This window comes from Mobula birostris, chromosome 7 (assembly GCF_030028105.1).
Source record: "Mobula birostris isolate sMobBir1 chromosome 7, sMobBir1.hap1, whole genome shotgun sequence".
Taxonomy (NCBI): Eukaryota; Metazoa; Chordata; class Chondrichthyes; order Myliobatiformes; family Myliobatidae; genus Mobula; species Mobula birostris.
Window position 1 is genome coordinate 145,498,429 of NC_092376.1, and position 25,735 is coordinate 145,524,163.

The following is a 25,735-nucleotide window of genomic DNA, read 5'->3' on the forward strand; positions in this document are numbered from 1 at the left end:
TCATCATGGACCCCCACCACCCAGGCCATGCTCTCTTCTCACTGCTGACAGCAGGAAGAAGGTACGGAAGCACCAGGACCCACACCACTATGTTCAAGTATAGTTATTACCCCTCAACCATCTGATTCTTGAACCCGTGGGGATAACGTCACTCAACTTTGCTTGCTCCATCAGTCAACTGTTCCCACAACCTGTGAGCTCACTGTCAACGACTCTTCATCTCATGTTCTTGCTATTATTGCATATTTTTTATTATTGTTATTATATATTTTCTTCTGCATTTGCCCAGTTTGCTGTCTTCTGCACTTTGATCTTTTGTCTGTCTTTTGGGTGTGGTCTGCCACTGATCCTATGATGCTTCTTGGATTTACTGAGTATGCTCACAAGAAAGCAAATTTCAAGGCTTGTATATGGTCACATACATGTACTTTGATAATAAACTTACTTTGTACAATGCCAAGCTGGGACTGTGCTGTTTCTCTGTATTGTTACCCTTACCTACGTTCAGTGTTGAATATCAGTGCCACACATCCAATGAACTGGCATGTTGTTTGTCTCTTCCTGCCCTACGAATAAATCACTCTCTTACATTCTGGCGTCATCTTGTTGTGGGAGGAGCAATCCTGAATCCTTGAGCCACATAAACACTCTGCCATCCATTTGCCCTCTAGTGGAAGCAGCTTCCCATAACAGTGCGGGAAAGAACCAGCGTCTCTAAAAGCTAGTTCCTTAATGACAGCATCAAACAGCAGCTGAGGCTCACCTGACTCTTATTCAAGTATTGATGTGCGGTGTGTTGAAGGAGGTAAGTAAAAGGGGCAATAAATTCAAAACTTAACAGATGCAAATTATGTTTGCAGATCAATGGCCTAAAAAATTAAATGATTTTTTTTTAGAAAATCAAAGGATGTCTTAAGTTTTGGATCAAACTGAAGAACATCTTAGAGTAAAAGATTCTGTAGATGCTGGAAAGTGAGAGTAACACAAACAAAATTTTGGAGAAATTTTGCAGGTCAGGCAGTACCTATGGAGAGAAACAAAGAGCCAATGCTTCAGGCTGTGAACCTTCATCAGATAAAGGAATCATGTATTTGACCCATTGGTCTAGAAATTGTACTACACTGAAATGCATGAACTAGACTCCCATTGTTTGGGTTATGAAGCAAATTACAATTACACGGTCTTGTCTCAGTCTGTATGCATGAATGTCCAGAGTAACCTGGAATATGGTCACTATCACGTTTCTGGAAATATGTTATCTCATCAACCATAGCTGATAATCAGCTGCAAAAGAAAAAACAATTGTGATTGATCAACACTCTATTGAATTATCTCTTATGAAGACCCAGAAAGTCTTCACTGGAGATGATGTGTTGACTCACAAAGAGAGAATGAAAGTCAGAACTGGCGGGGCATTTGGTGCATTTCTTTTTGAACATTACACCACAAAAATATGATTTATTTGTGCAAATCTCTTACTAGCTCTTCTTTCAGTTAGTCCTGACGAAGGGTCTCAGTCCGAAACGTCGACTATACCTCTTCCTAAAGATGCTGCCTGGCCTGCTGCGTTCACCAGCAACTTTTATGTGTGTTGCTATGATTTATTTGTATTGGTTTTGAGATTGGTTTACTATTGTCATGTGTACCAAGATGCAGTGAAAAGTGTTTGTATGCCATCCAGGTAGATCATGTCAGACATAATTTCACAGAGGAAGTAAAAGGAACTCAGATTGCAGAATATAGTGTGACGGTTACAGAGAAAGTGCAAGGGGCCACGACGAGTTTGACTAGGAGACCAAGAGTTCCTGTTTTAGCTTGTGACAGGTTCATTCAGGAGTCTGATAACAGGGGGACTGAATCTGTCCTTGCATCCGGTGTGTCATGACCTTAGTGCTTTTGTCACAGACTCAGCAAGAGGATATCAAACTAAATTGGACTTAGAAAGAATAAGAACATTTTGAAGGAAGCTAAGAGATTACATTTTTGCCCTGTCATTTTAAGATGAAGTAGTTCCCATTTTGGGAGTCACAGTATTCCAAATATTCTGCAAGGAAATGTCAGACTCAATAAACATGATTTTATTCTTATGATTCAACATTTTCTTACAGAACACACTATTAACTTTCTTATTTCCAAAATAATGGAAGACTCACCCAACAAAGTAGTGATAGTTTTTCAATAAAATTGGGAAGTCCTTGAAATATAACACTGTGCATTAAATAAGGAGTTGGCCATTTATCCCCTTCAGGCTTGCCCTGTTATTCAGTATGATCATGACTGATCTTCCCCATGCCTCATCTCCTCTTTTATGCCAGTTTCCCCCACAGCATTCAATTTCCTTATCTTTCAAAAATCTACCCATTTCTTCTTTAAATCCCCCCAAAAATGTGGCCTCTACAACTTTCTGGAGCAGAGAATTCCAGATGTTCACCATTCTTTGAGAAGTTCCCACTCATCTCAGTTTTAAATCACTGTCCCTGAATAAGTAGAATAAAGAAATACCATACAGGAACAAACCCCTTTGGCCCATGAATTCTGTGGTGACTATAATGCCAAATTAAATTAGACCATAAGACCATAAAACATAGTAGAATTAGGCCATTCAGCCCATCAAGTCTGCTCTGCCTTTCCATCATGGCTGATCCTGGATCCACATCAACCCCATACACCTGCCATCTCGCCATATCCTTTGATGCCCTGACCGATCAGGAAACTATCAACTTCCGCCTTAAATATATTCATGGACTTGATCTCCACTGCCACCTGTGGCAGAGCATTCCACAGATTCACTACTCTCTGGCTAGAAGTATTCCTCCTTACCTTTGTTCTAAAAGGTCACCCCTTAGTTTGAGGCTATACCCTCTAGTTCTGGATACCCCCACCATAGGAAACATCCTCTCCACATCCACCCTATCTAGTCCTTTCAACATTCAGTAAGTTTCAATGAGGTCCCCCTGCATTCTTCTAAATTCCTGTGAGTACAGGCCCAAAGCTGCTAATCACTCCTCATATGTTAACCCCTTCATTCCCGGAATCATCCTTGTGAACCTCCTCTGGACTCTCTCAAATGGCAATACATCCTTTCTGAGATGTGGGGCCCAAGTCTGTTGACGATACTTCAAGTGTGCCTGACTGGTGTCTTATAAAGGCTCAGCATTATCTCCCTGCTTTTATATTATATTCTCCTTGCATTTGCCACATTGCATTTGCCACACTGCATTTGCCTTCTTTCCCAAAGACTCAACCTGTAAATTAACCTTCTGAGAGTCTTGCACGAGGATTTTCAAGTCCCCTCCACACCACTGATTTTGAACCTTCTCCCCATTTAGATGATGATGAGCATTATTGTTCCTTTTACCAAAATGCATTGGACATTTATCAACACTGTATTCCATCTGCCACTTTTTTGCCCATTTTTCCAATTTGTCTAAGTCCTGGTGCAATTTTTCACACGACCTACCCCTCCAACTATCTTTGTATCATCCAAAAACTGTACCAAAAACCATCAATTCCAATATCCAAATCATTGACAAACAATGTAAAAAGTAGCAGTCCCAATACTGACCGCTGAGAAACACCACCAGTCACTGGCAACCAAGTAGAAAAGGCTCCTTTTATTCCCACTCCCTGCCTCCTGCCTATCAGCCATTCCTCTATCTATGCCAGTATCTTTCCTATAATGCCATAGGATTTTATCTTAAGCAGCCTCATGTGTGCCACCTTATCAAATGCCTTCTGAAAATCCAAGTAAATGACATCCACTGCCTCTCCTTTGTCCACCCTGCTTGTTAGTTCCTCGAAAAACTCTTAATAGATTTCCCTTTACAGAGGTTAGGCTAACTGGCCTACAATGTCATTTTTTTCCTCCCTTCTTAGAACAGTGTGACATTTACACTCTTCTCAGTCCTCTAGGACCATCTCAGAATCAAGTGATTCTTGAAAGATCATGACCAATGTATCTGTTATCTCTTCAGCAACCTCTTTCAGGACTCTGGGATGTAGTCCATCTGGTCCAGGTGACTTATCCACCTAAGACCTTTGAGTTTGCCTAGCAATTTTTCCTTTGTAATAGCAAAGGTGCTCACTCCTGCTCCCTGACACTCATGGAGCTTGGCACACTGCTAGTGTCTTCCACGGTGAAGACAGATGCAATATACCCATTAGGTTCATCTGCCGTTTCTTTGTACCCCATTACTACCTCACCAGCATCATTTTCCAGTGGTCCAATATCAACTCTCACCTCCCTTTTATTCTTTATATAACTGAAAAAACTTGTGGTGTCCTGCTTTATATTATTCACTAATTTGCTCCCATATTTCATCTTTTCCCTTCTTATAGCTTTGTTTAAGTTGTCCTTTGTTGAATTTTTAAAAGCTTCCCAATCATTCAACTTCCCGCTCACTTTTGCTACCTTATATGCCCTTTCCTTGGCTTTTATGGAGTCCTTAACTTCCTTTGTCAGCCAAGGTTGCCTACCCTTGCCATTTGAGAACAACTTCAGTTCGATGCACCAGGTGCAGATGTGGCCACCAGGGGATGTGCTAGAAGTCTCCCAGATATCCCACATCTGACACCCAGATCAGAACACTGGCTCTGTAGACATATTCTCTCAAGATTTAAATAAGAAATAAGGAATGAACTTACCTACTTACCTTGCCGCTGCCTGTTCTCGCCGAAGCCCTGTTGAGCCTTACTACTCTGACACAGGACTACTTCGAAGACCACTCCCACAATGACTGCTCCGCAAGGCAGTACCCCTCTTTTACAGAGACTGGGTTTTTAAAGCTCTTGGCCGACCTGTGCGGGAATGCTTTTGTTGCGTCTGTGCAGTCCTCCAATCAACTAATCTCGTACGATCCACATACCACCATTCTCTGCATGTTTGTGTGTCTGACTGTGCCTCTTAAACCCATTAATCGTGTCTACTTCTAACACCACCTCGACCGTGCGTTTTAGGCACCTATTATGCTCTGTGTAAGAAAACTTGTTATGCGCATCTCCTGTGAATTTTCCTGCTCTTGTCTTAAAGCTGTGTCCTTGAAGAGTGGACATTTATATCTTGAGATAAAAACTCTATGTACCCTATCTGCCTCTCATAATTGCATTTTTTTTCAGATCATCCTTAAACCTGTGACACCGCAGAGAAAACAATCCAACTTTATGTCATCTCTCCTTATAGCTAATTCTCTCTCATCTCGGCTGCATCCTGATGAGCTTCTTTTGCATCCTTGCCAAAGCCTCCACATCTTTCCTAGAATGGACAATTTTGAATTACAAACAATACTCCAAATGAGGCCTAACCTGAGTTTCATACAACTGCACCACAACTGCTTGCCTCATGCTTGATGCCCTGACCAATGATGGTCGGCAAGCATGCAAGATGCCTCCTTTAACACCCTGTCTACCTGAGCTGCCACTTTCAGGAAGCCATGTACTTGGATCTAAGATCCCTCTGCACATCATTGCTCCTCAGGGTCCCACCATTAATGGTATACTCTCCCTTTATAGTTGATCTTCTAAAGTGCAACACCTTCCACTTGTCCAGATTAAATTCCATCTGCCATTTCCCCACTCACACCTGCAGCTGAGTTGTATCCTTTGACAAGCTTTTTTGTTATCCACATCTCCACAATTTTTTGTGTGTCTTCAAACTTACTAATCAGCCCATCTACATTTCTTACTGTGTCCTTTACAATCCCTCATAAAGTGGGGGTGGAGCTGGAAGATTGTGGCAGGTGAATGATAGATACAAGCAGACAAAGAGAGAGGGGAGGAAAAAAAAAGACGGAGCAAGGTAGGGGGAGAGGTGTGTGCAGATTGGAGAAATCTGTTGGAGGGAGATCAAGAGGAACACAAAGCACTAATGGAGCAGCAGAAGTCCCAGTGATGATCTCTGTAGAACAGCACTGGTCACAGATCTCCAGTCAGGATTACACTCCTCTGCCACTGTGTTCTGTCTTCTATGAATAAACCAGTTTTGAATCCAATCAGCAAGTCACTGTGAATTCCACTCATCTTAATCTTCTAACCTTCTGGATCAGTGTACCATCAGGGACCTTATCAACTCTCTTACGAAAGCCTGTATAGACAACAGCTGCTGCACTACCCCTAATCTTGCAAACATGTCCCCTGAAAAGCCCTTAATGATCTTGTGTTTCAAAGCAAATATGTAATCAGCCAATCACATGGCAGCAACTCAGTGGATAAAACTTGCAGACATTTCAGACCAAACATCAAAATGGGGAAGAAATGTGCTCTAATTGATTTTGATGATCAAGTGAATGTTGGTGCCAGATGGGGTGGTTTGACTATCTCAGAAACTGCTGATCTCCTGGGATTTTCACACACAAGTCTCTAGAGTTTACAAAGAATGATACGAAGAGCAAAAAAAAATCCAGTGAATGGTCGTTCAGTGGGTGACAACAACTTGTTAATGAGAGAGGTCAGAAGAGAATGGCCAGACTGGTTCCAGCTGACAGGAGGGCGACAAAGGTGGTGTGCTGAATGCGTGACACATAGAACCTTCGAGTGAATGGGCTACATCAGCAGAAGCCCAGATTGGCTTCCACTGCTGTACCTAATAAAGCAGTCACTGAGTGTAAACGTTAATGTGTAAATTACATTGAACAAATAGTAACCAATCAGCACTTAGTGTGGTCATAGCAAATACTTCTACTCTGTTATTTTAATATAGCCATCAATACATTTATTATTCATGCTAATGGTTAATTATCATGCAATATCAATTTGTAGAGATAATGAAACGTACAAAATCTTACTCTTTCATTTGAACCTTTTATTTCCTTTGTTACAATAGTGTGTTCTAAATGTTTTTTTTTAATCTATGAATTTCCCCAGTAGTAGCTTCACTAATAATAGTCCAGCAATCCTACTTACATACAAAAATGGGGTAGCACCTCACTTTTGACTAATAAGTTGGGAGGGGTGAGGGATCAGTTTATTGACATTTTCTTAAGGAAATATTTAAAATGCATTTAATAATTTTATTCAATCTATTTGAAATGTTTGTTTTATCCAAAAGATCTCTCACATGCATAACCTAGCACAGTCCTACATATTTGTCCTAATATGTAATATTTCTTTTGTTCTCCCAAGTTTGTTGCTCACCCTAACTGCCAGCAACAACTGCTTACAATTTGGTATGAAAATCTCTCAGGCTTGCGTCAACAGTCAATTGCTGTGAAGTGCTTGGCCGTCTTCGGTGTCACCATAGGACTTCCATTTCTTGCAATTGGATACTGGTTTGCTCCATGCAGCAAGGTACTGATTTTTCTATCAGAGGTTTACTTGAATAACTACTAACTATTGTGTATATTCAATATCTGTTTAGATTTATAAATGGAGCTTAATTAATTTTAAATTATGGCCTCCCAATTGCACACTAAATTCATATAGATCTCGTGCAAAGGCTTTTGTATGCTATTAGAATTGTCCCCTGTGATTCAGTGAGCCAGTGTTAAAATAGTGATTGAATCACATTAATACAAATCTGGGTTGCATTGAGGAGACTATGAAATTTTTCCAGCAATTTGTATAGTTCCCTTTTATCAGAAGTCTGTCGCCTTAACGTCTCAAAAATGGGAGTAGTCTAAGCAGCCACAGTTTGGGCTCTTTGTGCTGGTATCTTTATAGCTTTTCATTAGTACTGTTACTCTTACTAATTCAGAAACAGTAAATGCTGGAAATACCCAGCAAACCAAGCTGTATCTGTGGGAAGAAAAACAGTTTCAGTTCAGGAATCCTTTCTTTAAAATTGAAAAGGAGACAAAAGAAGCTTGTAAAGTGTCAGGGACGGTGAGGAAGGGAAGTGCTCTCTGAGGGGATAAAATTACGGTGGGCTTGGGGAGAAGCTGTAAACCGGTTATCTTGTAAATGAGTGAATCAGAGCAATTAGGCGATGAGAATGTAGGCAGAGGCACATACACAAAAGGATATGGGATTTGAGAAATGCAGAGGGGAGGAAATCCCTGGTAGGACAGGCTGAGCGTATCCTCCCTCTCAAAGAGAAAAGAAGGAAACACAAACAAGCTGGTCTAATTTCACAGATGGAAGACTAATGGCAAAGAAATCAAGTTAGTTGAATTTGTAAAATTTAGTATTGAGTCCAGAAAGCTGCAATGTGCACAGACAGAAGATGAGATGATGTTCCTCAAGTTTGCCTTGGGCCTCAGAGTGGCAGTGGGATGAGAATATAAAATGGCAGGTGACAGAGAGCATCAGGTTGCACTTCACACTGAATATGGATGTTCTGCAAAGCAATTTTCTATCTGTGTTTGGCTTCTGCAATGTGGAGGAAAACACAACTGGTCACAGATCTCCAGTCAGAGAAACCAATGTGCTATGTCATCTTGGATCCCATGTGACTTCATCTTCTAAATAATCTTACAATAGGGACCTTGTAAAATACCTTGCAAAAGGCCACATAGACAATATTCACTGTCTATCCTCATCAGTCATCTTTGTCACCCCCTCATGAAATGCAATGAAATTCGTAAGATATGAATAGCCCCACACAAAAACAATCATGACTAACGACAATAAGACCATGCTTTTCCAAATGTAAGTAAATTCTTTCCAATAGCTTCCCAGATGTATGGTTCACCTGCCTTTAATTTTTGCATTATTCATATTGCTTTTCCTAAACAAAGGAACAACATTGGCTATTCTCCTAACCTCTGACACCTCATCTTTGGCTAAAGCAGAGACAAAGATCTCTGCCAGAACCTCAGTAATCTCCTTTCTTAATTACTTCTCTTAATAACTCAGAATAGATCCCCTCAGGTTATGGCAACTTAACTACCTTAATGTTCTTCAAGAACCCCAAAACCACCTCCTTCATATCAACATGCTTGATGGTAGTAGTCTACACCACACTGATCTCACTATTCTCCATGGCCTTCTTGGTGAATATCATTGTACTTAATATCTCACCCACTGGCTCCTGACACAATTTTCCTCCTTTGTCCATGGTCCTCCTTCATCTTACCCTCTATCTAGCTATGCTCTTCCTTTTAATGTACGTATAAAATACCCTCGGGGTTTCCTTAATGCCACTCACGAAGGACATATCATGACACCTTCAGCCCCTTATGATTCCCTATTTAAATCCTTCCTTCTTTTATTTATATTCCTAAAAACCCTGTCTGAGTTTAGTTTCTGAAACTTTATGTATACTTTGATTCAACAAAATTTCCTGTTTTCTAGCACTCAGACAATTTTGCATCCAGTTTGTTCCTTTCTTTTTATCCCAAGAGTCACATTTTCATCAGCAAACCAGATATGTGGTACTTTAACAGACAAGTTTTCAAAGCTAATAGCATTATTCTCATCCATCTTTTTTTGTGGTGCTATCAAACTTATTTGTCCAACTCATTAAACATGTTTCCTCAAAGACAAATCTGTGCCAGTTATACTTTATTAGAATCTGCTACCCCATATGGCTATTAATTTCTTCCTGGATATAATTTTTGAAAGTTTTTCAACCACCAATATTAAAATGGCCATTCTGTAATTGCCAGCTTTCTCTTTCCCCCTTCCCGAACAGTGTGTAATATTTCCTATCCTCTAATCCTTTGCTAACACCCTTCCTGTAAGAATATACATCCTTGGAGCCCCTTTACAGTTGAACAGGGTGTGTATTTTGATAAAAGATTTGGGTTTGAGCAGGACGGGGTCATGTTAGGCCAGGTGCAAGTCAGCACAAAACTTCGTCCAGGTCGGGTGAGTTGCTGAGTAATACCGGATATGAACTCACATGTGGTATTACTCAGCAAACTGCCCGACCTGGAGCTTCCGGCTGAACAGCTCAATACTGTAATTTGAGTTTATATTTTTGTGACAGTGATTGGATCAGATCTGGGGGAAAAAAATCAAATACTCATTCTTGGATAGCTGAATAGAATTCTATAAGAGGATTAAAAAAACCGCAGCCAACACTTCTGCAAATTCTGCCTTTCAACAGCCAAGGAAGCCTCCCGGCAAGGATAGATAATTACCTGATTTAGCCCCCAACCTATTTTTAACTCACCTAGTATCCAAGGAATGTCCTTGTAAAATTTCCTATGCAGTCCTCAAAACAAACTAACAATAGATTTAACTAGAGAAGCACACACAAAGTACTGAAGGAACTTAACAGGTCAGGCAGCATCTGTGGAGAGGAATTTCATGCCAAAGCCCTTTGTCAGGACTCACTAAATAGATTTAACTATTTAGTATACAGCTACCAAGATACCAGTGCAGATAGTGTAAATTGTTAACACTTAGACATTATGTTTAGTGGCACCATTCTCCAATTTGTTTGAGAGAAGCATCTTTCTCACCTCTAGTTTCTCAGTTATGTTTCCAAACCACATACCTAATCTTCACTTTTTTACTGACTATTTTTTCACAAGATTGTATTTCTTTGTTATTGTTTAAGTTCAGAACAAGAAGACATTATGTTTTGACTTCCAGTAACCTGTTACCTAAGGATTGACTATCATCATAACAAGCAATCTGCTGGAGGAACCCCAGCCCATCGAGTGGCACTGTGGGAAGAAATGAATTGTCAACAGTTTGGGTCAGAACCCTGCAGTAGAACTGAGAGAGGAGAGGCACGATGGCCAGCAGAGAGGGGAGATGAGAAATGGCAAGGAGGGACTCAGAGGTGATGGGTGAACTGAGGAGGAATGTAAAATGACAGGCAGGTAGAGGAGATGAGCGGGGGTGGAGGTGGAAGATTGTGGCAGGTGAATGATAGATAGAAGCAGACAAAGAGAGAGGGGAGGGAAAATAAGATGGAGCAAGGTGGGAGGAGAGGTGTGTGTGTAGAAAACTGCTGGAGGGAGATGAAGAGGAGCACAAAGCACTAATGGAGCAGATAAGGATAAATGGGGGGGGGAGGGACCTGTGTGTGAGGAGTGTGGGTGGAGTCAGGAGAGGGAAAGGCATAGTGAAGTGGAGCTGGGGGAGTGCAGGAAGGGGGACAAAAACGGGAGCACTGGAGGATCAGAAGGAGAAGGAAAGGGGGAGGCAAAAAAGTAAGTAAGAAGGGAAGGATTTCCTGGAATTGGAGAACTCAATTATATATAGAGTTCATAACTATCCAGGTGAAATACAGTATAAAGTCTTGTTATTCCAGTTTGTTTGGCTTCATCCTCGCAATAGAGAAGACCCAGTATAGACAGGTCAATGTGGGAATGGAGAGGGGAGTGGGAATGGTGAGCAAGTGGGAGCTTGGGATGGCCATTCCCTCTACCAACATTCTCATCTGCCTGGCTGAACTTGTTCTTACCTCAAACAACTTGTCTTTTGACTCCTCTGAAAGCAAAGGTGTAGCCATGAATACACACATGGGCCCCAGGAATGCCTGCCTTTTTGTTGGCTACTTGGAACAGTCCCTGCTCCAAAGCTCCTCTGGTACCACTCCCCAATACTTTCTCTGTTACATTGATGACTGTATTGGTACTGCTTCCTGCACCTGAACAGAACTCACTAATTTTTCTCACCTTTACCACCAAATTAATGTGAACCATTTCTGACAGTTCTCTCCCTTTCCTAGACCTCACTATCTCCCCCTCAGGAGACAAACTATCCACTAATATTTTTCCCTTCACTACCTACGATACACCTCTTCTCATCCTGTCTCTTACAGCAATGCTCTTCCTTTCTTCCAGTTTCTCCCTCTCCACTGCATTTACACTCAAGATAGTTCTTTCTGTTCTAGGACACCTGAAATGTCCCATTTTTTCAAGGCGTGCGGCTTCTCTTCTGTTGTGTTTAATGGAGTCTGACCTCACATTTCTTCTGTTTCTCTCACAGCACCTCCTCACAGACAGAACAGAGATAGTTCTACTTGTCCTTACCTTTCACCCCAAGAGCCTGTGCATTCAACGTACCATCCTTCATCAATATCTGCCAGCTGCAACATAATCCCACCACCAGCCACATCCTCTCCTCCCCACTCCTTTTGGCCTTCCATAGTGACCGCACCCTCCATGACTCCCTGCTTCACTCATCCCTCCTCTACTCCTGGCAGTTTCCCCTGACACAGTATATGTTATACTTGTCCTTACACCTCCTTCTTCACTACCATCCAGGGACCTAAACAATCTCTTCAGGTGGGGCAAAGTTTCACTTGCATCTCCTCCAACCCTGTTTCATAGAACATCTATGCCCAGCCTGCCATGGTCATCCCAAGCTCCCAGTTGTCCAACATTTCCACTTCCCTCCCCATTCCCACACTGACCTGCCCATCCTTGGCCTTCTCTACTGCCAGGATGAAGGCCAACACAAACCAAAGGAGCAACACCTTACATTCTGCCTGGGTAGTTTACAACCTAATGAAATGTATATTGAGTTCTCCAGTTTTAGGTACTCCAAATTTCTTATTTCATATCCCTCTCCCTCTCCATACCCCCTACCCCCTAACCCCTAATGCCTTCTAAAAATCCCCCAGTCCTCCTATTTTGTCTGTTTCCCACTCACCCTACAGCCCCCTCCGTCCATCTTTGCCCCTCCCCCCAGCTCTATCCACTCACTTCACAAATAGGATTTTCCCAACACCCACCTCCCATGCTCCCCTCCCCCATCTGGTTCCAACCTTTCCATTCTCCCCTAATGCATCCCATTCTCATCTTTACTTCTCGGGACCCAGTTCTGGTAGCATTTTGTATTCCTGCTTATCTCCCTGCAGGACCTGTCTTCCCATCTTCACAAACTTCCCCCTCCTACCTTGCTTCATCTGTTGATTTTTTTTTTTCTTTTTCCTCTCTCTTTTTGTCTGCCTCTATCTATCACTCATCTGCCATAGTCTTCCATCTCCATCCCCCTCACCTCCCTTACCTGACACCACCTGTCTGTCATCTTCCACTCTTCCTCAGTCCAGCAATCACCTCAGAATCCTTTTTCTCCATTCTCTTCCCCTGTCCATGCTGGCCACCGTGCCGCTCCTCTCTCAGTCCTACTGCGGGGTTTTGACACAAGCCATCAACAATTTATTTCCTCTCACTAATGCTGCTCAATCTGCTGAATAGCACTGCTAGATTGTTTGTTGCTCCAGATTCCAGCACTTGCAGTCCCTTGTATCTGTAAAAGAACAACCATTGATTTGATGTGGATATTATGCTCTTTATATATGAAAGAGATCCTCAGAGAAAACAAAGAAAAAAACCTTTTGGCACATCACAGCTATCCTGTCCCCTTTACCTTAGTATTCTCTGTCTCTCCCGACAAGCCTTGTATCCTCGAAGGAGTACTTGAAACCATTACAGCATTTGATATCAGTGTTGCTTTCCTGTGGCATCAGTTTTGCCTTTTAGCAACTTTCTTTAAATGTTTCCTCAATGGTAAAAAAAAATGCATTACCAGTTAAAAACATATTATAAATCATCTTCTTTCTTTTACACGTGTGATCCTTATATGTGAATGTTAGAACTAGTGTACTTTGAATAAGACCTATGACTGATAACATAGCCCCATCTACAAATAATATAAAGAATTCAATCTCTTTTTGCTTACCATCATACATTTCTTGCTGCTTTTTTGTTTTCAGCTGGGACAAATTTTAAGAAGTCCTTTTATGAAGTTTGTAGCACATGCAGTTTCATTCACCATCTTTTTAGGACTTCTGGTGTTAAATGCATCGGACAGATTTGAAGGTGTAAAGAATTTGCCCAATGAAACTGACACAGACAACCCAAGACAGATCTTCAGAGTGAAAACTACAACATTTACTTGGACTGAATTGTTAATAATGAAATGGATTCTAGGTAAAGTATTGTCATTTTAAATGAAAAATGCAAAACATGATGTTTAAAATATTTTCATTTGTCTTTTACAATTGATTTTGCTTTTGTTTAATCATAGGAGCATAAGAAATAGAAATGGAAGCAGGTAGGATATTTGAGTCATTGTGCCTGTTGTCCCATTTTAAAAATGATAAAAATTTTCCAGATTCTCCTACCATCCTGAATATCCAAAGTTTTATTTAATCTCTCCCTCAAATATACTCATTGACTGAGCTTCCAAATGGTATAGAGTTCCTGTGTGAAGAAGTTTCTCTTCATTCTCAGCGCTGAATAGCCAACCTGTTAATTTGATACTGTGACCCCAGGTTCCAGACACTCCACTGGGGGAAATATTAGGCTCAATAAGAATTGTGCATATTTCATTGAGCTCACTGGCCATCCTTCTAAACTGGAGAGTATGAACTGCATCTGCTTAGTCTCTCTTCAGTGTGCCATTCTGGTGAATCCTTATTGCACTTCCTCTATTGCATGCACAACTTTTCTCAGGTTGTGATACCAGACGCGTAGATAATATTCCAGGTAAGATCTCAGCAGTGCCCTTTAAAATTAGAACATGACATCTCTGCTCTTCTGCACAAATAGTTTTGTAATAATTTTTAGCCTTTTTAATTGGTTGATGCACCTGCATACTGTATGAACTTTCAATGATTCGTGTGCAAGTACACTCAGGTCCTCTGAAAACCAGCACTTTCAATTTCTCACTTTTTAGATATTACAATTGTATATATATAATGAACAATATACCTACATTAGCATTGTACTAAACTGTAGCAGGTAGAGTATACCTAAAATAACATGAAATATTAAATAATAGTGTAGAATGGTAAATTACGATCAAAGTCTTACTGACATTGAATGATTTTGCCTGCCTTCAGATCATGTACCACATTGTCTAACATTCATAACCATTAATAACATTCATAAGGAGGGCAGTGCACAAATGGCCACAGAGTTAAGGTCAAACTGTATGTGCTTTGTTTAAGTTATATAAACTGACTAATTTTTTTAGAAAACTCAGGTTTTATATTACTGGTTTTAGTATTAGCTAGATTCCTTGACTTAATCACAGTCTCCACTGTAAAAACAATGGTTTAGTACAAATTGCTTATCACCTATCACGTGCCTCCCCTCCCCTACCTTCTTATTTTGGCTTTTGGTTTCCCTTTCCAGTCCTGATGAAGGGTCTCAGCTTGAAAGATTGACTGTTTATTCAGCTCCATTGATACTGCCTGAGCTGCTGAGTTCTTCCAGCAATTTTGTGTGTGTCGGTTTATTACAGATGTTTTAAGATAATAGTTTATTGCTTTGTTATGATCTTCCATTACTCTAGTGGCAAGTAGCATCTAAAGCTATAAACTGAACTTTTAACACCTGTCTCCTTTGGTATTTATATTTTTTCATGTAACTTGTTGGAGTTATAAACTCCATCAACAAAAGAGATTTCTTCAGCTGCAAGGGCACTGGATCACACCAACCACAATTCAGATCCAACACAGTCATATGTTAACTTTGTCTTCATGCATTTACTGGTAGGACTGGAAAGTTCATATTGATAGTCTAGTCCTCATGATGATAACAGGTATGGTATTCTTCTCTACAAAATAATATGTATTCAGATTACGAAAGCAACTCATTATATTAATGTCAGATACTCTCGGTCAGCTGAGATCCCTGTGAGAGTGTGTTTATAAAAGATTGGCACAACATTGTGAGCTGAAGGGCCTGTACTGTGCTGTATCCTTAGGTGTCCCTGTTGAGTTACTGTCAGCCAGCTGCAAGTGTTTGATATGTTATGTTCAAGGAATCATGTCACATTTTTCCTTTCTCTCATTTCTGTCACTCTTCATTTGTTCTCTATGTTCTCATGACAAAGAGGTTTTAAATGAAGATCAACAAGTTTCCAAGTGGGAATTCTCCTTTTAGGAAAAAAAAGGGATCAGTGGGGGATACTTACCACATTAGGCTGAACAAGCTACACAAAAGATATTTATTACTATAAATCTATGCTTTCAGATTTGTGATTTTGGTCACACAGCAGCTCTCCACTAAGTCGTCACAACAGGCTTGTTTTCATGGGGATTCATTAATGGCTGACAAACAATTAGGTTGTTGGCTTTTTACAAAAGCAAGTTGCACGTAGTAATGACTAGTTTGTTCCTGCATGAAACACGGCACGTCAGAATAATTGAGCTTCCCCACCAAGTCAGTGCTCTTCACCGGCCAGTTTAGCGAGCAGAGCGGCGGACACCCCTGCTGAAATCTGGAGGAAAACACACAGAGGATGCAGAGGGGGATCACAAAGTCGAGGAAAGAGGACCGGGTCAAGACAACAGAGACTTATGGAGAAGAGGAGTTCGGTGGGTAATAAAATAGATGAGTTCACGGTGCTAGCCAGGCGTCAGAAAACATTTCGAGAGTGAAGTGTTATGTGTTTCACTGGAACGGGGCTGCACGAGGACATACCCGATCAAAACTTCTCCATGGACGGCTTCCAGACCATTCAGGCTGACCGGAAGTGCACTGACAGCGGTAAGCATAAAGGGGTTGGGTGCATACTGTTCTGGTTAACAACAAATGGTGCAATCCGGGTCATATTAGGATCGAGGAACATGCTTGTCGACCGGATATTGAACTTTTTACTTCGGCCATATTCCACTGAGATACAACACTGGGCGGCACGGGAGGTCATTCCTGCCTGTGGCCATCGAACTTGCAGTTCCTCCCGTGGAGGGTCAGACACCCTGAGCCAATAGACTGGTCCTGGACTTATTTTCCATCTGGCATAGTTTGCATTTTGTTGTTTGATTGTTTGTGGTTTTTGTATTGCTATATTTATGCTCTATTCTTGGTTGGTGCAGCTGTAATGAAACCCAATTTCCCTCGGAATCAATAAAGTATATCTATCTATCTATATATCTTCACGTTTGCAAACATGGGCACACCTATCTTTACGCAGCTGTGAGGAATGTTCTTACAGGGTCCACCAAACCAAGTGGAAAAACATGGACTAAAAATGCATTTTCATTTGCAAAACGTACAAGGTCAAAGGAACCAAATTTCATCGAATAGTGGTGATACATTTTGTATACTGTGATTAATTAATGCGAGTTATTTCTACTTCATGGCATCTGCTGGAATATCTGGCACTAATATGCAAATAATATTGGCAAAGTGAGTTGCAGGAATCTAAAAATACTTGAATATAGTGGTGCTATCTTACAGGAAGAACTAGAGTAGCCAGCAAGAGATCATCTCCTCCAAAGGTCTTCAATAAGCACCTCCACTTTAATACTAAAGAGCAATTTTGTAGGCAACTTTTCTTCACAATGGAGGCTGCCACCAAGTTGCACCCACAAGTTATGTTTCAAATTATCACTATCTCTAGGTATCAGAGTCATCTGGCCTTTAACCTTTACTCTTCTGTGACACTCGATGCTGCAGCTGGTTACATTAGGAAAATCCACCAGTTTCAATCAACATTGTGAAAGGGAAATGACCAAACCACCTTCACAGACCAAGGAAACACAAGAGACATCAGATTTCGGAATCTGGAGCAACCAACTATCTGCTGAAGAATCTCTGCCTGTCGAGCAGCCTCTGTTGGAAAAAAGAAAATGTTGATGCTTCACGTTAAAAACCTGCATCAATACTGACAGTGTAGAGGTAAGATCTCTCCTCTGAACTCCCTGTCCACTCTCAGTCCTGATGCAGGGTTTCAACCGGAAATATCTACGGTTTTTCTTTCTTTGCTTGGGCAAAGCACCATGAGGAAGCACTAAGACCCACTCGCATTGCCACCAATGCACCCCTAGAACCTTTCGTAATCCCCATTGCCAACAAGAAACCTTTCTGAAAGGAACGATTTTCCATTCCTGAACATTTAACTCGTTATGCGTGGCATGAGTGTCCCAGTTTCCTGATAAGGTGTTTCGTTCACCATACCCTGATTTACTCACCCTGTGCACTGTTCCACAAACCAAGCTGCCTGGTCACAGGCTGGCTTCTAAATAACTAAATTATACAAGGTATGAGGTCTGAGAAGTGAGGCTTGCAATGGTAGTGAGTACGAAAAGTGTAAAATGTGTATGTGTGGAAGGTTTCGGAGCATACAGGTGATTTTACTTCCCGTCCACTGTTAGGTTCATGGACTCCAAAGTGAAATTAAAGAACATTGGACAAGCTTGGGGAGTTCACAACTCAATTCACAGAGCTCAGAGGGTCCTTTTACTTTTTTTACTCTGATAGATCACCCCCTCCAACTGAGAATAATCAACCTGCTTCATTTGGGCTTGCTTCAGTCAGGTCCCAGTAAAAATCTAGTCAAATTTCAAAATAAATTTATTTTACCATATCCAACCCTGAGATTCACTTTCCTTCAGGTAGTCAGCTGCTGGATGACCTTCAGCTCATAAGGGAGAATGAGGCAGTCATAGATGAGAGCTACAGGGAGGTAGTCACACCTAGGCTGTCGGAAGCAGGTCGTTGGGTGACAGTCAGAGGGGGAAAAGCAGAGGTGAGCAGACAGGTAGTGCAGAGCACCCCTGTAGCCATTCCCCTGAATAATAAGCTTACCGTCTTGGATACTGTCGGCGGGGATGACCGACCAGGTGTGAGCCACGGTGGCAGGGCCTCCGGCACTGAGTCTGACCCGGTGGCGCAGAAGGGTGGGACGGAGAAGAGGAGAGCTGTCGTCATTGGAGGCTCTATAGTCAGGGGAGCAGACAGGAGATTTTGTGGACGTGAGAAGGACACCCACATGGTTTGTTGCCTCCCGGGTGCCAGGGTCCAGGATGTCTCTGACCGGGTGCACGACATCCTGGTACGAGAGGGAAAGCAACCAGAAGTCGTGATACATGTTGGGACCAAAGACATAGGCAGGAAGAGGGATGAGGTCCCAAAGTGTGAGTTTCGGGAACTAGGCAGAAGGCTGAAGAACAGGACCTCAAGGGTGGCATTCTCAGGATTGCTGCCAGTGCTACGTGACAGTGATGGTAAGAATTGGAGGAGATGGCAGTTGAATGCGTGGCTGAGGAGTTGGTGCAGGGAGCAGGGTTTTAGATTTTTGGATCATTGGGATCTCTTCTGGGGAAGGTGGGACTTGTACAGATTGGATGGGTTGCACCTGAACTCAAGGGGAGGCAATATCTTTGCAGGTAGGTTTGTTAGCATGGTTCGGGAGGGTTTAAACTAATTTGCAAGGGGGATAGGACCCAGAGCGATAGAGCAGTGAAAGAAGTGCATGGAGTAAAGCCAGATCTAGCATATAGAGAGGCTTTGAGGAAAGAGAAGCAGAATAAACGGTGTAAAGGTAGTAAGGTAGAAGGTCTGAAGTGTGTGTACCTCAATGCAAGAAGCATCAGGAACAAAGGTGATGAACTGAGAGCTTGGATACATACATAGAATTATGATGTAGTGGCCATTACAGAGACTTGGCTGGCACCAGGGCAGGAATGGATTCTCAATATTCCTGGATTTAAAAGGGATAGAGAGGGGGGAAAAGGGGGAGGAAGGGTGGCATTACTGGTCAGGGATACTATTACAACTACAGAAAGGGTGGGTAATATAGCAGGATCCTCTTTTGAGTCAGTATGGGTGGAAGTCAGGAACAGGAAGGGAGCAGTTACTCTACTGGGGGTATTCTATAGGCCCCTAAAGGTGCAAAAATAACAGGGTTGTTATCATGGGTGACATTAACTTCCCTAATATTGATGGGCACCTGATTAGTTCCAAGGGTTTAGATGGGGCAGAGTTTGTTAAGTGTGTCCAGGACGGATTCTTGTCACAGTATGTGGACAGGCTGAATAGGGGGAATGCCATACTAGATCTAATACTAGGTAATGAACCGGGTCAGGTCACAGGTCTCTCAGTGGGTGAGCATCTGGGGGACCGTGACCACCGCTCCCTGGCCTTTGGCATTATCGTGGAAAAGGATAGAATCAGAGAGGACAGGAAAATTTTTAATTGGGGAAGGGCAAATTATGAGGCTATAAGGCTAGAACTTGCGGGTGTGAGTTGGGATGATGTTTTTGCAGGGAAATGTACTATGGACATGTGGTCGATGTTTAGAGATCTCTTGCAGGATGTTAGGGATAAATTTGTCCCAGTGAGGAAGATAAAGAATGGTAGGGTGAAGGAACCATGGGTGACAAGTGAGGTGGAATATCTAGTCAGTTTGACGAAGGCAGCATACATGAGGTTTAGGAATCAAGGATCAGATGGGTCTATTGAGGAATATAGGGAAGCAAGAAAGGAGCTTAAGAAAGGGCTGAGAAGAGCAAGAAGGGGGCCTTGGTGAGTAGGGTAAAGGAAAACCCCAAGGCATTCTTCAATTATGTGAAGAACAAAAGTATGACAGGAGTGAAGATAGGACCAATTAGAGATAACGGTGGGAAGATGTGCCTGGAGGCTGTGGAAGTGAGCGAGGTCCTCAATGAATACTTCTCTTCGGTATTCACCAATGAGAGGGAACTTGATGATGGTGAGGACAATATGAGTGAGGTTGATGTTCTGGAGCATGTTGATATTAAGGGAGAGGAGGTGTTGGAGTTGTTAAAATACATTAGGACAGATAAGTCCCCTGGACCTGATGGAATATTCCCCAGGCTGCTCTACGAGGCGAGGGAAGAGATTGCTGAGCCTCTGGCTAGGATCTTGATGTCCTCGCTGTCCACGGGAATGGTACCGGAGGATTGGAGGGAGGTGAATGTTGTCCCCTTGTTCAAAAAAGGTAGTAGGGATAGTCCGGGTAATTATAGACCAGTGAGCCTTACGTCTTTGGTGGGAAAGCTGTTGGAAAAGATTCTTAGAGATAGGATCTATGGGCATTTAGAGAATCGTGGTCTGATCAGGGATGGTCAGCATGGCTTTGTGAAGGGCAGATCATGTCTAACAAGCCTGATAGAGTTCTTTGAGGAGGTGACCAGGCATATAGATGAGGGTAGTGCAGTGGATGTGATCTATATGGATTCTAGTAAGGCATTTGACAAGGTTCCACACGGTAGGCTTATTCAGAAAGTCAGAAGGCTTGCGATCCAGGGAAGTTTGGCCAGGTGGATTCAGAATTGGCTTGCCTGCAGAAGGCAGAGGGTGGTGGTGGAGGGAGTACATTCAGATTGGAGGATTGTGACCAGTGGTGTCCCACAAGGATCTGTTCTGGGACCTCTACTTTTCGTGATTTTTATTAACGACCTGGATGTTGGGGTAGAAGGGTGGGTTGGCAAGTTTGCAGACAACACAAAGGTTGGTGGTGTTGTAAATAGTGTAGAGGATTGTCGAAGATTGCAGAGAGACATTGATAGGATGCAGAAGTGGGCTGAGAAGTGGCAAATGGAGTTCAACACGGAGAAGTGTGAGGTGGTACACTTTGGAAGGACAAACTCCAAGGCAGAGTACAAAGTAAATGGCAGGATACTTGGTAGTGTGGAGGAGCAGAGGGATCGCAGGGTACATGTCCACAGATCCCTGAAAGTTGCCTCACAGGTAGATAGGGTAGTTAAGAAAGCTTATGGGGTGTTAGCTTTCATAAGTCGAGGGATAGAGTTTAAGAGTCGTGATGTAATGATGCAGCTCTATAAAACTCTGGTTAGGCCACACTTGGAGTACTGTGTCCAGTTCTGGTCACCTCACTATAGGAAGGACGTGGAAGCATTGGAAAGGGTACAGAGGAGATTTACCAGGATGCTGCCTGGTTTAGAGAGTATGCATTATGATCAGAGATTAAGGGAGCTAGGGCTTTGCTCTTTGAAGAGAAGGAGGATGAGAGGAGACAAGATAGAGGTGTACAAGATAATAAGAGGAATAGATAGAGTGGATAGCCAGCGCCTCTTCCCCAGGGCACCACTGCTCAATACAAGAGGACATGGCTTTAAGGTAAGGGGTGGGAAGTTCAAGGGGGATATTAGAGTAAGATTTTTTACTCAGAGAGTGGTTGGTGCGTGGAATGCACTGCCTGAGTCAGTGGTGGAGGCAGATACACTAGTGAAGTTTAAGAGACTACTAGACAGGTATATGGAGGAATTTAAGGTGGGGGCTTATATGGGAGGCAGGGTTTGAGGGTCAGCACAACATTTTGGGCCGAAGGGCCTGTACTGTGCTGTACTATTCTATGTTCTATGTCACAGTAAATACAAGAAACACAACAGAATCAATGAAAGACCGCATCCAATTCGATAGACACAACAAATGTGCAAAAGACAACAAACTGTGCACATACAAAATGAGGAAATAAAAACAACATAATAATAAATCAATAAACAAACTAAACAAGCAAGCAAGCAATAAATATCAAGAGTGTAAGCCCATAGGTTGTGGGGAAAGTTCAGTGATGGAGAGAGTGAAGTTATCCCCTCTGGTTCAAGAGCCTGATAGTTGTGGCATAATAACTGTTCCTCAGCCTGGTGGTTTTGGTTCTGAGGCTCCTGTACCTTCTCCCTGATGGCAGCAGCAAGAAGAGAGCATAGCCTGGAAGGTGGTGGTCCTTGCTAGTGGAAGCTGCTTTCCTGAGACAGCATTCTACATATGCTCAATGTCTTGGCTGTATCCACTGCTTTTTGCAAGATTTCTTGATCAAAGGGATTGGTCTTTCCCTACCAGTCCATCATGCAACCAGTCAATATACTTTCCACTGTACATCTATAGAAGTTTGTCAAAATTTTAAATGACCTGCCGTGCTTTCTTTGTAATAGCACATACGTGCTGGGCCCAGGACATGGTAACACTGAAATGGTAACACCAAGGAATTTACAGTTGCTGAACCTCTGACCCCCTGCTGAGGACCACTGATTTCCTCCTCCTGAAGTCATTAATCTGCTCCTTAGTCTTGTCTTGCTGACATTGAGGTTGTTGTAGCATCACAGCCAGATTTTCAATCTCCCTCCTTTTAACTGATGCGTCGCCACCTTTGATTTGACCAACAACAGCAAACTTTGCAATGGAATTCAATCAGTTATTTGTCTCTGTACTTGTGAGGGATTTACTTGTATGACTGTGGAAAAAAATGGTGACCTGTCCAACTAGAGAATGAACTGGTGGTTCATTTGACTAGTCATGTTAAAAAACCCACTTTTAATCCACTCACTGCCAAAGTCATCACTCCTGGTACCTTAAATTTAGAATCAGATTCAGGTTTATTATCTCTGCATATGTTGTGAAATTTGTTGTTTTGAAGCATAAAGTTATATAAAATAAAGACATAAAATTACTTTAAGTTACAATGAATAAATAGTGCAAAAAATGAATGAGGTAGTGTTCAGGGATTCATAGACTGTTCAGAAATCTGATTGAAGAGGGAAAGAAGCTGCTTTTGAAATGCTGAGTATGGGTCTTCTTTTCAAAAGCCAATTCCAAAAGCATAAGTTCAGTCCTAACTTTCAGCACTGTCTCTGCAGAATCATATATGTATATATGGGAATTGGAAATGTGAGAAATTTGAGAAATATCCTTCAAACTAGCTAAGCACATAAAAGATGGGTTGATGTAATTGAATTGAATTGAATTGATTTTATTTCTTACATCCTTCACATACACGAGTAAAAATCTTCACGCTACAACTCCATCTGAATGTGCAATCATAGTCATTTATAATAAATAGAACAGTCAATGTACACTCAAATCAGTCTGATGGCCTGGTGGAAGAAGTTGTCCTGGAGCTGCCCTGGCTTTTATGCTGTGGTACCGATTCCCGGATGGTAGCAGCTGGAATAGATTGTGGTTGATGACTTGGGTCTCCAGTGATCCTATGGGCCCTTTTTACACACCTGTCTTTGTAAATGTCCTGAATCATGAGAAATACACAACTACAGATGCACTGGGCTGTCCACAACACTCTGCAGAATCCTGTGATTTAGGGAGGTACAGTTTCTGTACTAGACAGAGATACAGCCAGTCAGGATGCTCTCAGTTGTGCCCCTGTAGAAAGTTTGGGGGCCCATACCAAACTTCCTCAACCGTCTCAGGTGAAAGAGGCGCTGTTGTGCCTTTTTCACCACACAGCTGATGTGTATAGACCACGTGAGGTCCTCGGTGATGTGGATACTGAGGAACGTGAAGCTGTTTACCCTGTCAACCCCAGATCCATTGATTTCTATAGGGGTTAGCCCATCTCCACTCCTCCTGTAATCCACAACCAGCTCCTTTGTTTTTGCGACATTGAGGGAGAGGTTGTTTTCTTGACACCACTGTGTCAGAGAGATGACTTCTTCCCTGTAGGCCACCTCGTGATTGTTTGAGATTAGGCCAATCAATGTAGTGTCGTCTCCAAATATAATTAGCAGATTGGAGCTGTGGTGGCGATATAGTCATAGGTATACAGGGAGTAAAGAAGGGGACTCAGTACACAGCCCTGAGGGGCTCCTGTGTTGAGAGTCAGAGGCTATTTGAGGTTCACTCTATTGAATTCTGTAAAGTAACCTCATTTACTTTACTTTACTTTATACTTTATTGTCGCCAAACAATTGGTACTAGAACATACAATCATCGCAGCGATATTTGATTCTGCGCTTCATACTCCCTGGATTACAAATATTAAATATTAAAAATAGTTAAAATTAGTAAATATTAAAAATTCAAATTATAAATCATAAATAGAAAATAGAAAAATGGGAAGTAAGGTAGTGCAAAAAAAAACTGAGAGACAGGTCCGGATATTTGGAGAGTACAGCCCAGATCCGGGTCAGGATCCGTTCAGCAGTCTTATCACAGTTAGAAAGAAGCTGTTCCCAAATCTGGCCGTATGAGTCTTCAAGCTCCTGAACCTTCTCCCGGAGGGAAGAGGGACGAAAAGTCTGTTGGCTGGGTGGGTCGTGTCCTTGATTATCCTGGCAGCACTGCTCCGACAGCGTGCGGTGTAAAGTGAGTCCACGGACGGAAGATTGGTTTGTGTGATGCGCTGCGCCACGTTCACGATCTTCTGTAGCTTCTTTCGGCCTTGGACAGGACAACTTCTGTACCAGGTTGTGATGCACCCTAGAAGAATGCTTTCTACGGTGCATCTATAAAAATTAGTGAGGGTTTTAGGGGACAGGCCAAATTTCTTTAGTTTTCTCAGGAAGTAAAGGCGCTGGTGGGCCTTCTTGGCAGTGAACTCTGCTTGGTTGGACCAAGTCAGGTCATTTGTGGTATTGACCCTGAGGAACTTAAAACTTTTGACCTGTTCCACTTGCGCACCACCAATATAAATTGGGTCGTGCGGTCCGCTACTCCTTCTGAAGTCAACAACTTTTCAATGTCAAAGTGCTATAATATTGGTATATTACACAATACATTATTGTATTTCCTATGAGGTATACACATATGTGGCATACATTAATTATTGGATGAGTTCATAATGATCAAATATAGTTTAGTTTCTGTCATACTCAAAGACAGAAATTCCATCTGATATGAATAATTGCATCAGAAGATTCAGAATAGAAATTGAACAGTTTGTACCCAGCCAGCTGACCGAAGGGCAGCCGAAATGAAGTCTCAAGCCCCAGACCTCATTACATGAGCTGACAGCACTAGTGCCGTCCATCAGCAGCTCACACATTGAAGGTAACCAAGGACAGGTCTGAAGCAGACCAATGCTAACTTCCAGATGGAGGGTCAGAGCAAGCAACCGCAGTGGGAGGGGGGTGTGGGTGAATACATCCCAGTGGCTGCTAAAGAATCCATCTGCTTCCCAGAGTACATTTCACCTGAAACAGCTGTTAACCTCTTTCTTTATGTGTAGGGGAACACCAGTTGTGTACCAGTCACCAGGAAAAACAGCCTGGCTCTTTTCCAGTCTAGTATGAGACAAAGAGTAACTGGAAACATTTTCTGCATGTAAAATGCATACAAATCTGTTTCTCTACCCCACTGATAAAACAAACTGCTACAAAGTTTAAACATGTACAGACTAACTGTGATTTTACTGATGTATATAAACATTTGAGGTTGCTTTAGAA

General features: G+C 42.2%; 1 protein-coding gene across 1 annotated transcript in view; it reads left to right on the plus strand.

Annotated features, from left to right (window-relative positions):
- LOC140200847 (short transient receptor potential channel 7-like) overlaps positions 1-25,735 on the plus strand; it is a 141,063-nt gene that overhangs the window by 96,261 nt on the left and 19,067 nt on the right. The window contains 2 exon segments of the mRNA XM_072264476.1: positions 7,117-7,281; positions 13,553-13,769. Of these exon segments, the coding sequence (XP_072120577.1) occupies positions 7,117-7,281; positions 13,553-13,769 (382 nt within the window).